General features: G+C 51.3%; 1 protein-coding gene across 1 annotated transcript in view; it reads right to left on the bottom strand.

Annotated features, from left to right (window-relative positions):
• BCAT2 (branched chain amino acid transaminase 2) overlaps positions 1-17,079 on the bottom strand; it is a 29,754-nt gene extending 12,675 nt beyond the window's left edge. Inside the window, exon 1 of the mRNA XM_030197835.1 lies at positions 17,006-17,079. Coding sequence (XP_030053695.1) covers positions 17,006-17,065 — 60 coding nt within the window. The 5' untranslated portion in view covers positions 17,066-17,079. The remainder of the gene's footprint in view (positions 1-17,005) is intronic.
• Between the last annotated feature and the right edge of the window lie 1,195 nt (positions 17,080-18,274).

The following is an 18,274-nucleotide window of genomic DNA, read 5'->3' as shown; positions in this document are numbered from 1 at the left end:
GTGCACTGGTACTTCTGGATGTTTAGATCTTGCTGATCAGTTATGTTATGACTTACTTGTTCAGGAGTGCTGTATTTTGTGATACTGTTTTGAGAAATGTTCAAGAAAGACTTCATACAAATGAAAAAAGTCCCTGTCGTGCATTTTCCCTTGATGGCCGTCCCTGACGTGCACTTCCCTTAATAACCGTCTTTCTCTCCAAAAGTGCACTTCTCTTAATGGCCAGCTTTCTCCCTGAACAGGGAAATCAAAAGCTTTGCACACTGCTTTTTTTTGTAGTAACAGTGGGATTTGAACCAGCCACCTCTGCCTTACAAGACCAGTGATGTAACCACTTGGCCACAGCTCCACTTACTTGGGTGTCCCTCCCTTTTGATTATACCCCTCCAGGTCTCTCTCAGCCACTCACAGACAGCTTAACGCACTGTGATTGGCTGAGAGAGACCTGAAGGGGTATAATCAAAAGGGAGGGACAGCCAAGCAAGTGGAGCTGTGGCCAAGTGGTTACATCATGGCTCTTGTACTACAGAGGTGGCTGGTTCAAATCCCACTGTTACTACTAAAAAAAAAAAAAAAAAAAAAACTGTTTTGATTTCCCTGTTTGGGGAGAAAGCCGGCCATTAAGAGAAGTGCACTTTCGGAGAGAAAGACGGCTATTAAGGGAAGTGCACGGCAGGGACTTTTTTCATTTGTATGAAGTCTTTCTTGAACATTTCTCAAAACAGTATCACAAAATACAGCACTCCAGAACAAGTAAGTCATAACATAACTGATCAGAAAGATCCTTTTTTTTTTTTTTTTTTTTTTTTACGAGCTGGCCGACTGGCTTCCCCTCCTAGGAAAGAAATGTTTTAAAGTTTTTATTTTGGGTGGGAGGGGGTTGGTGACCAATGGAGGAGTATGGGGAGGTCATCCCTGATTCCTTCCGGTGGTCATCTGGTCAGTTTGGGCATCTTTTTGAGACTTGGTCGTGAAAATAAAAGGATCAAGTAAAACCGGCCAAATGCTCGTCATCGCCGGTTTTCTTTTTTCCATTATCAGCTGAAGCCGGCCATCTCGTAAGCATGCCCACATCCCGCCTTCACTACCCTGCCGACACGCCCCCTTGAAGTTTAGCCGCTTCTGCGACGGAATGCCGGCGAGTGTGTCCAAAAATCGGCTTTCGATTATACCGATTTGGCCAGTTTTAGGAGATGGCCGGCCATCTCCCGATTTGTGTTGGAAGATGGCCGGCTATCACTTTCGAAAATAAGCTGGATAGTAACATAGTAGATGACGGCAGAAAAAGACCTGCACGGTCCATCTAGTCTGCCCAACAAGATAACTCATATGTGCTACTTTTTGTGTATACCCTACTTTGATTTGTACCTGTGCTCTTCAGGGCACAGACCGTATAAGTCTGCCCAGCACTATGCCCGCCTCCCACCACCGGCTCTGGCACAGACCGTATAAGTCTGCCCAGCACTATCCCCGCCTCCCAACCACCATTTGCTTATTTCCAATCTGAAGAAGATGGGCAACCTTCGAAAGCTAATCAAGAAATGTCCAAGTTATGTCCAATAAAAAAAGGTATCATCTTATTTTCTTTTCCATGTCTTATTTTGTTTTATTTCTATTGATTACCTATCCGATACTGTACTTCCCGTTTCTACTTTGATATTTTTAAGTCTGTTAAACCACTTAGGTCTGTCAGCTAAGTTAGGCAGTTTAGCACATTAATAAACCATAAGCTATAAACTAAACTATAATAACGATTTATGGACTTTTCCTCCAGGAACTTGTCCAAACCTTTTTTTTAAATGTAGATACACTGTTATCATATCCTCTGGTAACGACTTCCAGAGCTTAGCTATTCGTTGAGTGAAACAGTATTTCCTCCGATTCGTTTTAAACGTACTCCTATGTCATCGTTGTACTTTTTGAAAGAGTGAACTATCGATCAATTTGCGTTAATGTGTTCTACTCCACTCAAATGGTATAAACTAAGAGAGATATAACCCCATCACATTGCAAAAAATCACATTTTGACTCCTATGGCACTCAGGATCTATTCCATGAAATACTCCGACTGCAAACGTCCAAGGAAAAATCTAGACATTTTAAATGATTCCTGTATTTGGAAGCGCTAGACATCGGAGCTGGCCCTGCCACGGAGTGGTCAAAACAGTCACCCAGGACAGCAAAATGTGGAAATGGGGCTGAGGCTACTGCATCCCCCGCCTCCTCCCTTGCCAGCCTGAGCTTAAAGAAAAGTGAGCACGGCATGGGCCTTGTAACAGCACCCCTCCCCCTCAATCCACAGTGCCAAATAACTGCACCTTCTGTACCTAACAGGGAGCGTTTCAATATGTAAGTTTCCAAAACGGACACAAACACGTCTGCATTTCGAAATACCAGGCATATAACCCTTGGAGCAGGAACCCGTTCGACCAGGCATGCCCCCCCCCCCCCCAATACTTCATCAATCAATAACTCTTCTGCACACAATTGTGGAATAACCATAGGCCTCAGCTTGATTTATTAACAATTTAAAACTTTCAATTAACATCAGTAAACAATAACCCCCACTCCCGAGCTGCAGTTGTCAAAGCACAACATCAACAGCTGGCCCCCCTCCGCCACTCGCCTTGATAGCAAAGCAGCAACTTCCCACTTCCTGCTGTCTCCGCAACTCTTCCTCTTCCAGGCTCCGCCCTAACAGCAAGAGCCCTGGCCTGTATGGACCTCCACACACACATTTATTCTGGGTCACCCGATCCGCCTTTAATGCCGCTGCGACAAATCCAACGCCATTCACCTGAAAAACAGAATTCTACAACACAACAATGGAAGCCTCGCCCCCCTCAATTAAATGTGAGGGCAGGAGGGAGGGCAAAGCCGACTCCAAGGTTCAGGAAACGCGCTGCGCCTCGGAGGAAGCCCAGCCTTCATTCCCTCCCCACTGCCCCGCCCCCGGCCACCTCTCCTCCAATCGGAAGCAAGAATCAGGCTCAACGGCTAGCTGGCTTCTTTTAAACCAACCAATCCTTCCCGCCCCCGAGCCCTCCGGCTGAGAACACTACCCCCCCCCCCCCCCCCATCATGCACTCTCTCCTTCATGCCCAGAACCTTCTCAAACGGGCCCAGCCCTCGTTTAACTGGGCCCGTCGAGACAAGCTCTCGGGCCTTTCTTTACCGAGTTGCCTCCGCTGATGTTCAAGACCAGGGGTGGGGCACCTTTACACACAGAGGGCCACATGAATGTCAGTATTACTCCTAGTGGACCGCACACAGAAAATAAACAGATGCCACAAAATTCAATGTGATGACTGAACTAACATAAATTATTGCCAGAATGATCGGTTACCTTATAATTCTGTCTTTGCCCTATTGTATCCTTCAACAGTTGCAATGCGAGCCGGTTAAAGAGGTTTTGTGCCGTCCGTTTTTAGTCTATACTTCCCATGGTCTCGCAGACCATGTGAAATTCCATGGAGGGCCGAGGATGCCCACCCGTTTTTCATGGCGATGACTGTAAAATAGGAGCTGATACTGCATGCAGTCGGCACATACCCTATACAACGAAGTTGCCTTGAGTTTAACTAACCATCAAATTATCCCAACTGACTCTGTATCACGCATCTTGTTCCCATCACATTGGTCCCTCATCTATATGGTAAGGCTGTATTGTAGAAAATCTTTAGCATCGTATCTATGCGAGTTGAATCTTCTAATGCTTATTAGGTGTATTATTAGTATAATGCTAACATTATATTATATATCTGGTATTTGAATTCCACTGCTGTTGTGTATATTTTTGATAGTGTTTCACGGTAGTTCTACTACTAGTTCCAAGACGTATGAGGAGAGACTTGCTGACCTGAACATGTATACCCTGGAGGAAAGGAGGAACAGGGGTGATATGATACAGACGTTCAAATATTTGAAAGGTATTAATCCGCAAACAAATCTTTTCCAGAGATGGGAAGGCGGTAGAACGAGAGGACATGAAATGAGATTGAAGGGGGGCAGACTCAGGAAAAATGCCAGGAAGTATTTTTTCACAGAGAGAGTGGTGGATGCTTGGAATGCCCTCCCGCGGGAGGTGGCGGAGAAGAAAACGGTAACGGAATTCAAACATGCGTGGGATATACATAAAGGAATCCTGTGCAGAAGGAATGGATCCTCAGAAGCTTTGCCGAAATTGGGTGGTGGGGAGGCGAAGATAGTGCTGGGCAGACTTACACGGTCTGTGCCAGAGCCGGTGGTGGGAGGCGGGGCTGGTGGTTGGGAGGGGGGGAATACTGCTGGGCAGACTTATACGGTCTGTGCCAGAGCCGGTGGTGGGAGGCTGGGCTGGTGGTTGGGAGGAGGGGATAGTGCTGGCCAGACTTATACGGTCTGTGCCCTGAAAAAGACAGGTACAAATCAAGGTAAGGTATACACATGAGTTTATCTTGTTGGGCAGACTGGAAAACTCTTTTTATTGGAAAAAACTAAAAACAAATAACATACAAATCAAAAACAAGCCCCTAGCTATACACGGTCCTCCTTCTATGTACACCCCCTCCCCCCTCCTCAATAGTACAGTGGAAACTGTTTATTAGAAAGACCACAAGAAAAAAAACGGACATGCAAATCAAACCCCAGGCTCTAGCTAGACATGGTCTGCCTATCTATGTACACCCCCCTCCTCAATAATACAATGGATCAACCCCCCCCCCCCCCCGACCCCCCACATCCCCTTCAGACAACTGGCACACAATCCCCTGGGAAGCCTGTCCCCTCATGCCGGCTTAAGCCTCACGTGTCTCCTCCACCTCGAAGCCTCCCCCACCCCTTTTTCCACCCTTTCCCACTTCGCCGCTTCCTGCACCGCCCTTACCACATCCCAGCTGATACCTCCGCCGGCCGGACCTCCTGGTACAGGGGACACCCTGCAGCGCGCCATCCAGAGGCAGTACCGCAATATCACCGAAATCAGAAAGCGTGTTACCGGATCCCCGCGCCCTCTCCACCCTCTGGGCCATACACCCAGTCCGCATAGCTGTAGTTGCGGAGGAAAATGGGGATCTGCAGCAACGAGGAAACCCGGTCAGAGACCTGGACTGTAAATGGGCACCTCACCAGGAAATGCTCCATCGTCTCTTCAGTTCCCGCACATTCCTCCCGTGGGCACCCTCTATCCCGCACATTGCGATATTTCCAAATTTCCTCGGACGTACAGTCTACCGTGAAAGGACAGCCACGCCCAGGTCTTTATACTTCACCGGGATGCGGTTCGAAGCAATCAACCGTAACCCCTGCTGCATCCGTGGGGCCGGCGCGTCCCTCAGCGCCAGAGGAGCTGAGAACACCTGCGCCCGTACTCTGTCCGTCCAGACCCCCCGTTGTCCCGCCTTCACCCTCCCCCACCGTCAGCCCCCACACCCTCACCCAATTTCACTAGGGTCTTGCAATAACTCACCCCCCCCGGAGCCCCCCTTCGCCAGTGCCACTACCCTCCCCCCCTCCCGCCATAGGTCCCAATATCTCGGCCACCACTGCAGGACACTCCTAGCCCACCCCGGTGGCTCCCGCCCTACCGCCCTCCCCAGATTGAACTGCAGGAACAAAGCGCTGAAAAACAGGACTGGGTTTATCATGCCCACCCCCCCCCTCCCTCCTAGGGCAGATAGGTAAACATTCCGTTTTACCGGATTCGTCCTGTTGCCCCAGAGCAGCCGGAAGAACACCCCCATACAAGGCGTGTACCGGCTCTCCGGCAGCAGGCAGATGTAACTGACGAACAGAAACAAAGGAACTAAGTGTGCCTTGATGAGCTGTACCCGCTCCCCCATGGTCATTTCCACCCCTTCCATCTATCCACCCTCCCCTTCACTTCTTGGAGACACCTATCCCAGTTGTAGAGCCTATAATCCCCCCTTCTCGAAGTATATTTCCCAAGACCCGTATACGTTCCACAGCTGTAGGAAACCTACCTCCCAACTCAAATTGCAGCCCCTGATCCCCAACCCACAGGCTATTGGACTTTTGAAAATTGACCTGCGACGCTGTTGCCTGCGAGTATTCCTGGATCAGGTTCTGCAATCTACCTCCCTCCCTCTGGTCTGCTACCCACACTGTAACGTCATCTGCATACGCCACGACCCTTAACTGGTTATTGTCCCCCACCTCCACCCCTTCCAGCCCCTCCGCCCCCCCCTTCTCCAGCCGTCTTATAAAAGGGTCGATGGCGTATGCATACAACAGCGGGCTGAGTGGGCACCCCTGTCGGACCCCTGCCCCTACCTCAACCCCTGCCTCTCCACCCGTTAACCAGGTGGGAAAACACCCCCCGCATGCCGATTAGAGTAGCTGTAATTGCTCTATCCACCCCATTCGGAACCCATAGGCTCCAGAATGCTCCATAGGACACCCCACTGCACTCTATCAAACGCTTTTTCCTGGTCGAGTGTTACCAAACAGCCTACCATGCCCCTCCCACTCTACTCGGTTCTACCCCATCCCTGCACCCACGCTGCAGCTTCAAGACCCCTCTCCCTTTAACTCCCACATGCTTGCGAGGCTGCTAGCAAATCCCCCAGACACCTGCCTCATTCTCTGGAATAGCATTCGCGCAAAGATTTTTCGATCCGTATAAGCAGTGCTATAGGCCGCCAGTTGGCCAGCATCGCCGGGTCCTTCCCCCTACTTACTGTAGGATAAGAGCCGCCTCTGTCAAGGAACTAGGCAAGGAACCCTCCAACGGGCTGCCCCCATACCCTCACCAGGATCGGCCACCAGCTGCTCCTTAAAGGCCTGGTAGAACTCAGTTGTTAGGCCCATACTGGCCCCGGCGAGGTCTTCCTGTGGAGCGCCCCCGATGGCTTCCTCCACCTCCTGTTCTGTCCACGGGTTCAAGAGGGCCCTGAAGAGCTGGGGTCCCCCGTGACCCTATCCCCGGGGTTCCTTCCACATAACACTCCATCTGCTCATATCAATCTGCTGGGCTGAAAGGAACGCCGCAAAGTGGTCCCTCACTGCCCCCAGGAATCCCCTCCTTGGTGTCCTGCAGGACCCCTGTGCATCCCGCACCCCCTCCATCACCCTGCGCGCCCTCCGCTCCCGGCAGCATGCGAAGGGGTCAGGGCTACACATTTTCCCGAAGTCCCGCTCATACACCAAGGAGGTGTAGCGGTTGTACTGTACCTGCTCCAGGAGTGCTTGGAGATCATGTATTTCTTCCTCCCTCCCCCCTTGTGAAATCAATGTGTCCCTCTTTTTCTTTATGCCATGCCCAACCTTTGTCCTTCCCTCCCCCTCCCTTCTCGCCTGTCTGAGAAAGAATCCCCGCGTTCGTCTTTTCACTGTATCCCACCACTCCCCCAATGACTGAAATGCCCACTGCACTGACAACTGATCTTCCAAAAACCGGCGGGTTACTTCCTCCCGACACCTGCTGCTACTAACCACTTTAACTTAGTCGCCATAACCCCCTCCCTGGCCTCTGCGCTGCCGCCCCCCCACCTGAAGGAGGACCATGTGGTGGTCTGAAAAGTCCACGTCCACGGTTCGTGGACCCCCAGACAAACCCCCTTCTTTACCAGGAATACTATCGATTCTACTTTTACACTGCCCTCGAAAGAACGTGAACCCCCTCCTGTTCCCTCACAGAAGGCCACATGCGCGTCTACCAGCTCCGCCTCCCGCATGATCCCTGCCAGCCTCACCCCCCCGTCATAGCCCACCTGTACCGATCGTCCCCCCACTATCCTTTTTCCGCAATATGGTGTTTAAAATCTCCCCCCCCAGACTACTTGGCGCGAAGTGTATAGGTAGGGCTTGATCTTCCCAAGAGGGAGCACCCTTTCCTTCTTGCTTTGGGGCCCGTACACATTCACCACCCTCAGTGCTCTATCCTCCCAAATCGCATCCACAACAAGACATCTCCCCACCCCCCAGCTCCACCACTCGCTGAATATTCACCCGGTGGGACTTAAATAAGATCCCCACCCCCACCATACCTCTCCCCCGCCAACCCCCACACCGAGGGACCCCACTTCCAGGCCCGCCTTGCCCGCCTGATCACCTCAATGGACCGCAGCCGAGTCTCCTGGAGCAGGAAGCAATCTGCTTGGACCCTCGCGAACCAGTCATACGCTAAACCCTGCTTCTTCGGAGAGGCGATGCTGGCCACATTCAGCGTGGCAAATGTCAACACTAAGCCTGCCATCCTCATTGCGAGTCACGGGTCTGCTCACTCCCAACTTCTTTCCTTATCTCCTGGGATACCCCTTCTTACCCTGAAGCAGGTCCTCTGCTATGCGGTCTACATCATCCCCTGCCAGATCCCCCTCCCCCCCCCCCCCGCAGCCGTCTCCTGTCTGCACCTTACCCCCCCCCCTCCCCCTTTCTTCCTTCCTTTCTTCTTTGCTCTATCCGGACCCACCCCCTGATCCCTCCCTCTCCCCTCTTCACCCCCGCCCCCTACCTCCTCCTCCGAGACGTCCTCCACCTCCCCCAAGTCCTCCAGATCCTCCTCTAGCTCCACTCTGTCCCCCCAAGCCTGCACTTGGGCCTTCACCACCTGCCCGGCCCCCCTCAGCTTTCCTCTTACTCCCCTTTCCCCTCCCTCCCCTCCCTTCCCTCTTCCTCCTCCCTCACCCCTCCCCCTCTCCCCCTCCCCCAGAGCCTTCCCGCCCTTCTTCCTACCACCAGTACCCTCCTCCAGTGCTTCCTCATATTTCCGTTTTGCCCTCTCCAATCCCCCCCTGCCGCCCCCTCTTCCTCCATTAACTCCACCTCTTCTCCTTCCCCCTGTTCTTCCTCCTCCCTCCCAACCTCCCTATCCTCCTCCTCCTCCTCCAACACCTGAAATCTGTTCCTCCCCCTCTTCCCCTGCAGCGACCCCTCCCTGCCCACCCCTACTTTCCCCCCCCCCTCCGAAACTTCCCTTTCCTCTGTGGCACTTGTACCCACTCCCCCTCTCCCCCCCTGCTCCACTCCTGACCCAGCCCCCTGCCGCCCCCCCCCTCCTGCATCCCCTCCTTCTCCCCCCCTTGCCCCTCCCTGCCTATCACCCCCTGCCCTATCCCCTCCTCCATTACCCCCCCTCCCCGTCCCTTCCCCCACATATCCCACTCGTTATGGGCCGCCCTAGGGCAGTTCCGATATGCATGGCCTAACCCGCCGCAGAGGTTGCACCTGATCGCGGTGCAGTCCTCTGTGGCATGCTGATCCCCGCATCTTCCACACTTTACCACTGGGCATGACATGCTGAAGTGCCTAAACGAACCACATCTGAAGCACTGCCGCGGCTGCCCCTTGTAAAAGCACAGTATCCTGTCACGACCGATAAAGGCAGCCGAAGGAATGTGCTGGACCACATGGCTCTCCTGTCTCAATTTGACCAGGGCTCCCCAACCTCCTGCCCAAACCCTGCTTGGATCCGGTAACTTTGTAAGTGGGGATCTCAGCTCCGCGTACCTCTGTAGCCAGTAGGCTAAATCTGCCCCAGAGATAGACTCATTTCTCACGAGCAGGGTGATCTGCACCAGGTCCGGCTTGCTGACTGGAATGGCCCTGAGGTCCCGCCACTCCCCCTTTCCCCTCACCCCCTCGTACCTTTCCCAGAATATTTCCATCCCCCTCTGGGTCATGAAGCTCAAGTCATATTCTGGGATGTTGATGGGGTGTATACACGCGTAAAAGTCCTCGGGTATAAACCCCATCCCCATCACCAGCCTCAAGACCCGATCCCTGGAGGGCATTGCCCCCTCCCCTATCCATTTGAGCTGTACCACATTTCGCCGCTTAGGCAGCTGTCCACCCCCTGTCCCCGCCCCCCCCCACCCCCTCCCCGGCCCTCAAAACCACCCGATCTCCCCCCCCCCCTCCTTCCCCCTCCCTGGACTACTGCCGCAAAGGACTTGGACCCCAGCCCCCACCGCCCCCCCCTCCACACTTGTTCCAGCCCTTCCCTCTGCCTCCCCCCCTTCTGTCCCTCTGCCCCTCCCCTCATCCCTCTCCCTTCCTCAATATCCACCGCCCCCTCCCCCTCCCGTTGTCCCCCGTCCCCTTCCCTCTCAGACAAACATCCAGCAACGTCCTTAGTCAGTTCTGCGGCTTGGGCTGCCTCCAACTGATTGTCCTGCCCATCACCACTTCCTGGAACGTCCCTGCTCGTCCCTGCCACTGCAGGCTCCAGCCTCTGGGCTAATCGCCTCCTCTCCTCTGTCTCCTGGCGATACTCTGGCACCTGCCCAGTCAGGTCTGCAGCTGGCGATACCAGACTCCCTGCTCGCTCTGCCCCCGAACTCCCTCCAACCTCCGGCACCAGGGGCGAAGCCTCCGGAACTCCGCCGCTCCCCTTGGCTCCTCGCTCCCAGCCGTCCTGCTGGCAGGTCTGCTCCACCACCCGCTGCACATCTGTTAGACTTGCCATGTCCACTTCTGTAGTCAACGAAAGTCTCTCAACAATCGGGTTACTTCCCCCTTGCTTCTGGTGCAGTCCCTCCTGCGTTCTCCCAATGGCTGGCGCTTCCCGGGGGCATGGCTTGTCTGTTCCTGATTCCGCCACAGGCTGGCTGTTAGCACCCCCCGATTTCACCTCTTGTAATGGACAGCTGGTCAAATGAGCTCCCAGCTGCTGCCCGCTCCTATTCCTCTCTCTCCGACCCCTCTCCTGTAAACCGCCAGCTACTCCATGCTCAGGGAAGACATCCCCTGCTCCCGGACTTCGTGGGCGGGGCTTCTCCAGATGCCATGCTGCTTCGGTTTCCACTTCAGTCATTGCAGACCCGGCCAAAAATACCGGAGTCTGCCTCTGCTGACCCTTTTCCAACAGGGCCTCCTTCACGGCAACTGTCTCTGCTGTTTGCACAACTGCAGGTAAGCCCTCTGAGACTTCGACCACCACCTCTGTAGAAAACAGGCTGCTACCTGCGTCTCCCTCTGCTGCCTCCATTATCTGGAGTTTTGAAAAGTTACTGAGTTCTGTCCTCCCCTCCACAGGTAGGATCTCTACTCCAGCCCCCACCTCAGAGCCATGTCCTGCCGCTGCCTCCTTATCCTCTGGCTGCTGGGTAAGTGCTCTAGACTGTGTTGCCAACTGTCTCATGTATTTTAAAGTGGGGTCACCTCTGAACCCAGACAACTCTTTTGAGTCTAATGCTGCTGAAGACACTGAAGCTTGCTGCAACTGTAGTGTTCCTGAACCCCCAGACTGTGGTATTGAAGCCATCCTTTCTCGGTTAACATAGAGCTCCCTCAAAGGATTCACAGAGCCCTTTTTTAACAGTTCAACAAGTGTTCTTTTTTCCCCAACAACTTTGATATCCGGGCTTCCTCTTTAACATACATTTGTCTGTGCTCCGCTGGGGCAAATTTACACATAGTTCTTGCCATTTTCAGACGTTTTCCTAGCTCCACTACTTCTTTTTCCACCAGCTTAATTCGTCTTACAATATTTACCACACTACTTGCTGGATCATCAGGGTCATAGCTCACTTCAAGGAACTCCTCATCTGACGATCCACTCTCCTCACTCTCACTCTCAGCTGCCTCCAGCAAAGGCTTCTGGCAAACTTCCATCGCCTCTTCCTTCTCCCTTCCTTGGAAGCGCCCTTCTGGGGCCTGTACTATCTTCCTCCCCCCTCCACTGTCTTCTCGCTTACCTTCCGCAAGCTGGGCCATGGAGGGGGAAATGCTCTGGTGGCCTCCACTGGGCTGCTTCTCCCTTCGGTCCACTGGACTCCTTTCCCTTCTCCCGGTAGTCAAACCAGGGAGAGAGCCACTCCTTTCGGCCTTCTGGTCCCGGGCCCCAGGAGGCCCCATAGCCTGGGACTTTCCTGAGGCCTTCTCCCCAGGGACCCTCCTCATCTTTGGGGAGGGAGCTAGGTCTCACTCCCTTTCCACTGGAAGTCAGCAGAGCTCTCTAAAACACCTCCTTCCTCCTCAGCAGACTGGATGGACCGTGCAGGTCTTTTTCTGCCGTCATCTACTATGTTACTATGTATGTTACTACTACTATTACTATTTAGCATTTCTATAGCGCTACAAAGCGTACGCAGCGCTGCACAAACATAGAAGACAGTCCCTGCTCAAAGAGCTTACAATCTAATAGACAAAAATAAAGCAAGCAAATCAATTAATGTGTAGAGGAAAGAGGAGAGGAGGGTAGGTGGGGCGAGTGGTTACAAGTCAAAAGCAAAGAGGTGTGCTTTCAATCTAGATTTAAAGATGGTCAAGGATGGGGCAAGACGTAGGGGCTCAGGAAGTCTATTCCAGGCGTAGGGTGCAGCGAGACAGAAGGGGCGAAGTCTGGAGTTGGCAGTAGTGGAGGAGGGAACAGATAAGAAGGATATATCCATGGAACGGAGTATACGGGAAGGGGTGTAGGGAAGGACGGGTGTGGAGAGATACTGGGGAGCAGCAGAGTGATTACATTTATAGGTTAGTAGAAGAAGTTTGAATAGGATGCGAAAACGGATAGGGAGCCAGTGAAGCGACTTGAGGAGAGGGGTAGTATGAGTAAAGCGACCCTGGCGGAAGATGAGACGGGCAGCAGAGTTTTGAACCGACTGGAGAAGGGAGAGGTGACTTAGTGGAAGGCCAGCAAGAAGCAGATTGCAGTAGTCCAAACGAGAGGTGACAAGGGTTTGGATGAGGGTTTTGGTAGAGTGCTCGGAAAGAAAGGGGCGGATTTTACGGATGTTGTAAAGAAAGAAACTACAGGTCTTGGCGATCTGCTGGATATGAGTAGAGAAGGAGAGAGAGAGGAGTCAAAGATGACCCCAAGGTTTTGAGCTGAGGAGACAGGGAGAATGAGAGAGCCATCAACAGAAATAGAAAATGGGGGGAGCGGGGAGGTGGGTTTGGGGGGAAAAATGAGAAGTTCGGTTTTGGTCATATTTAATTTCAGGTGGCATTGAGACATCCAGATAGCAATGTCAGACAAGCACGCTGAAACTTTGGTCTGGATGCAAGGTGAGATATCAGGGGTAGAAAGGTAGATTTGGGAGTCATCAGCATAGAGATGGTAGAAAAAGCCATGGGATGAGATTAATGAACCAAGGGAAGAAGTGTAGATAGAAAAGAGGAGGGGACCAAGAACAGAACCCTGAGGTACGCCAACAGGCAGAGGGATAGAAGTAGAAGAGGATCCACCAGAGTGAACACTGAAGGTGCGGAGGGAGAGGTAGGAAGAGAACCAGGAAAGGACAGAGCCCTGGAATCCAAGTGAGGACAGGGTATCGAGGAGTATGCTGTGATCAACAGTGTCAAAAGCAGCGGAAAGATCAAGAAGAATGAGGATGGAATAGAGACCTCTGGATTTAGCCAGTAGTAGGTCATTGGAGACTTTAGTAAGCGCAGTTTCGGTTGAGTGGAGAGGGCGAAAACCAGACAAGTCCATAAACCGCTACTAAATGGACTTGGGAAAAATCCACAATTCCAGGAATAACATGTATAGAATGTTTGTACATTTGGGAAGCTTGCCAGGTGCCCTTGGCCTGGATTGACCGCTGTCGTGGACAGGATGCTGGGCTCGATGGACTCTTGGTCTTTTCCCAGTATGGCATTACTTATGTACTTATGCACTAGATTGTAGTGGGTCAAGAATAGCATGTGAGGAGAGAAAATCAAGGCAGCGGTGGTGAACAGCATGCTCAAGTAATTTGGAGAGAAAAGGGAGGAGGGAGATGGGTCGGTAATTAGAGGGACAAGTAGGGTCGAGTGAAGGCTTCTTAAGGAGAGGTGTGACCATAGCATGTTTAAAGGCAGTAGGGACAGTTGCAGTGGAAAGTGAGAGGTTGAGAATGTGACAGATAAAAGGAATAAGAGCAGGTGAGATGGCATTAAGAAGGTGGGTGGGAATGGGATCAGAGGAACAGGTGGTACATTTTGAGGAAGAAAGGAGAAGTGTAGTTTCCTCTATAGTAACTTCAGGAAAGGAGGAAAAGGAATGAGGGGAAGGAGAGAGAGGGGAACGGACTAGAGGAGGGAGAGGTGGCGAGGTAGAGAATTCAAGGTTTATCTTTTGAACCTTGTCGTGAAAGAATTCAGCAAGGGTCTGAGGAGATAATGAAGGGGGAGTTGGGGGAGGGGGCACTTTGTGGAGAGAGTTCAATGTGGTGAAGAGTAGTCGAGGGTTAGAGCCAAGAGAGTTAGTCAGTTGGATATAATAATCCTGTTTGGCGCGTAAAAGAGCAGATTTGAAGGAGGTCAGCGTGAACTTAAAGTGTAAGAAATCAGCAAGGGCCCAAGATTTCCTATTATTAGGTTTCAATTTACTGTTTTCAAGTTGACCTCATTGATTGTATTTATGTTTATTCTTGGTTACTTTACTGTTGTTATGCTGTTAACAAAATTATAAGTTTGGTGTTAAACTGTACCTGCTGTACACCACACCACATAGGGTGAATCTCTTCATAAAGGTGGTTAATAAAACCCAATAAATAAATAAATACACAGCCATCCTTTTCTATAATACTACTGGAAATTGACACATCCCGACTTGGAGATCTCAATTCCCACCTCTACATTCTATTTCAAATGAGGCTCCATCTTCTGCGCTGTCCGATGCATCCTCTCCATGTTCAGCAGCAGTTTTGGTCAGGAGGGTGAGAGAAGTTGTTTCAGTGGGCTTCAATCTCATCTCTTTCTAGGTCTTTCTAATCCAGTCTACCTCATCAGGAGGAGACAGATGCAGAACACAGCTTTCTCTTCATACTGCTGCGTGTGCGAGTGAAGAAACAAGCTTCTGGACATTATTTCCCCTCCTCCAATTTTCTCCTTTCATAAACAGGGAGTGTTTCATCTGCTGACACACAGCATATGTTTTGTCTAATGGATTTAGCTCTCACACCTTTTCAGTAGTAATTCAACACCAGTTCTATTCAGGTACAGCATGTATTTTCCTATCCCCAAAGGGAAGAAGGGGAGGCCTGGTGCTGCATAATTAGGATATGCTCCATCTGCTATCACTCCAGCATGCTTTTAGGGGAGGAGTTGTCCTTCATAACAAAGGCATCCATGTCTCACCAACATTTGAGAAACATCCTTCTTAAGCAGGTAACATTCCATATCTCAGTTCAAATACCACTTCTGCTCCTTGTGATCTCGGGGGAAGTCATTTAAGTCTCCACTGCCTCAGCTACAAACTTACATTTTAAATCCTCCAGACAGGGAAATAAAATACCTGATGCAGCTGAATGTGGCTACTGAGCTACTACCAGTGCATTTTTTCTAGCAAAAAAGGTACCGGTACTCAAATGCTAGACCACTCTTCAGGAGTGGGGTGATCACTGAGGGACCCACCCCACAACAGCCAGGATCCCAGCAACCAGTCACAGAATCTATGACAAGGCAGAATTGGTGTGTAGAGCCTGAGCTCTTTCATCAAAACTAGGGGACCATGGGTCAATTTTAGCAGACAATGGAAAAGGTGCCGGTACTCAAATACTAGACCACTCTTCAGGAGTGGGGTGATCACTGAGGGACCCTCCCCACAATAGCCAGGCCCCCTACAACCAGTCACAGAATCTATGATAAGGCAGAATTTGTGTGTAGAGCCTGAGTTCTTTCATTAAAACATGGGGTCCATGGGTCAAATTTAGCAGACAATGGAAAAGGTGCCAGTACTCAATACCCCCAAGTACCCCCTCAAAAAAAGCCCCAGCTACTACTGAAAAAGGTGTGAGCAAAATCTAAAATAATAAATACATTAAAAAAAAATCTCTCAGCACCGGATCACAGACATCAAGCACCTGGCGGCTTAACACACGCTATGCCCTAATCTATAGATTCACCTCAGCTCACCCTCAGAACAATGCGGTAGATGTGTTTAATGGGATCACACATGAGAAGTAGTTAAAATACAAAGATGTCACGATTTCCTATTCTTGTTCTAATGTTGTTTAACTTCCCACTGAGAATAAGTACACAAAAATGAACACAGAAACCTAGGGACACCACCCACTTAAACAGCAAGCAAGGGACTGTCTGAACAAGTTGGACCATGTCTAACTATTAGAGCCAGGAAACTGCTGTCCTCAATGCTGATACATAAAGTGTGAATACAGCATGGACGGCTGAAAATCAGCTTTTCTTCACAGCAGTGAGATGAGGGATGGGGCAAGGTGTAAATACAGCACGGACAGCTGAAAAGCAGCTCTTCTTCACACTAGTGAGATGAGGGATGGGGCAAAGTGTGAATACAGCACGGACAGCTGAAGAGCAGCTCTTCTTCACACTAGTGAAATGAGGTATGGGGAGTGAGGGATGAAGTGGGGTACAGGAGGATCTTTCTGGGATTGTAGGAATCAGCTGTATGTAAATTTTCCCATCAATGTTTCATCTTACTCCCCCTAACCCTTGAAAATTGCTGCCACCTCCTCCCTCATTTGTGTCTCTCACCTTCTTCCACTAGTCCCCGATAACTCTTGCCTTCCCACCTCACTGTATCCTGCTCCTGCCCTCACATCAGACAGTTGCCAAAATCCTGTCCCAGCCAAAAAAACAGGAAGCTGCCCTCCCTCTTCCCATCCTTTCCCTTTCCCACTTCACTGGAAAGCTGATCTCTACCCCCTCCCCCCAATATCTCACCTCCTATAATAACCGGCTTCCCTACTTCTTGCTCCCTCAAATGATTTCATCGCCCTTACCCCTCCATTTTCTCCCCTACAGTATCCCACCTCTCCCTGCAATCTCCCCTCCCTCCACCATAAACTGATCCCACACCTCCCCCTGCAATCTTCTCTCTCTCCACCATAAACTGATCCCACCATTCCCCCTCCTCAAAAGTCGATCCCATCACCTCCCTCCACCATAAACCGATCCCATCAACTCCCCCTGCAATCTCCCCTCTCTCCACCATAAACTAATTCCATCATCTCCCCTCCCCAAAAACTGATCCCATCACCTCTCCCTGCATCCTCCCCTCCCTCCACCATAAACTGACCCCATCATCTCCCCTCCTTCCACCCCCCCCCCCCCCCAAAAAAAAAACCCGATCCCATCATATCCCCCTCCCGGTGCGTCTGACCTTCTTCCCCCGGCCGCTGAGAGCCGAGCGCGCCGCAACCATAAACACCGCCGCCTCCATCCCCCAACCGAGAGTCCGTGTGCGCGGCCCCGACTGGAAACTGCACCCGAGAGCTCCGAGTTCCTATCCGCACACTCACAGCAAAATATATTATACCCCAGATCGTGTATCGACACCTTACACACACCAGCCCTCCCGAAATATACACACAATATTACATTCCAAATAATGCATGCACCTTTCACTGTGCAATGCACACACTATAACAACCCCCCCCCCAATAATGTACATACAACTTACACTATACAAAGCAAGTCTCCCAACATAAACACACAACTACATACTGCTTTCACTATACAATACACGCACAAACACCCCTCCCCCACCAATATGCGACACAATGCACGCATACTTACAGAAATAACCACAAAAAATACACGCACACAATAACCAATGCTCCATATACTGTACAAACCTTAGCTCTCTATCTCCCCAGGATTACAGCCCTAAAAATACACATTGCCACTCCCCCTCCTCAAATAATATCCCCCTAAATATTATACATCCCCCAATTTAGCCCTCCAAAAATACGCATACACACACTACAGCATGCCACTCCCCCAATATATATCTTAAGTACTGTGCTGTGCACACACGCCCTATCCAAGTCTGCAAAATTACACACATCGTGCAACTCCCCACCCCACTCTCAAATGTGCCCAAACGCCCTGAAATACACAACATACTTACACAGAGCACTAGGCAGCCCCAATATACCACCCCCTCCCACGCTGCACACACGCTCTCTCTGGCACCCTCAGCTTCTTGCAGCCTGCAAACAGCCCTCTGTTCCATTCCCCCCCCCCCTCCCCGCAGCTTTGCCTCCCTTGATAGTCGTGGGGAGGTGGGGGAGGCAGCCTTTCATACACAGGCCAAACTTCATCGTCCAGTAATGATGGAAAAGTGCTGAGCTGGGGGTGGGGCCCGGTCTGCAATTTTTCATGCATCAAAATCTGCATCGAAATGAGCCGGCTAACAACCCCGATTTTGCAAGCCCTGGGGGTGGGGGGACATATCCAGGGCTGGTGTTAGACATGCGCAGGGCAAAGATAGAGGAGAAAGCCCCAAGTTTTCCCAGGGCAATTTCCCCGTTTGATCACCCTAACGTGAGCTGAACTCAGAGCTGCAGCCCTCGGTGTCACACGTTAATGCTTCCCCCGCATTCCAATGACACTACCAGTCTGAAGCCTCGCCTCCAACCCTTCCTCC

The sequence above is a fragment of the Microcaecilia unicolor genome, chromosome 3, assembly GCF_901765095.1.
Source record: "Microcaecilia unicolor chromosome 3, aMicUni1.1, whole genome shotgun sequence".
Classification (NCBI taxonomy): domain Eukaryota; kingdom Metazoa; phylum Chordata; class Amphibia; order Gymnophiona; family Siphonopidae; genus Microcaecilia; species Microcaecilia unicolor.
The sequence above is the reverse complement of the archived record's forward strand: the minus strand, read 5'-3'. Positions and strand labels throughout refer to the sequence as shown.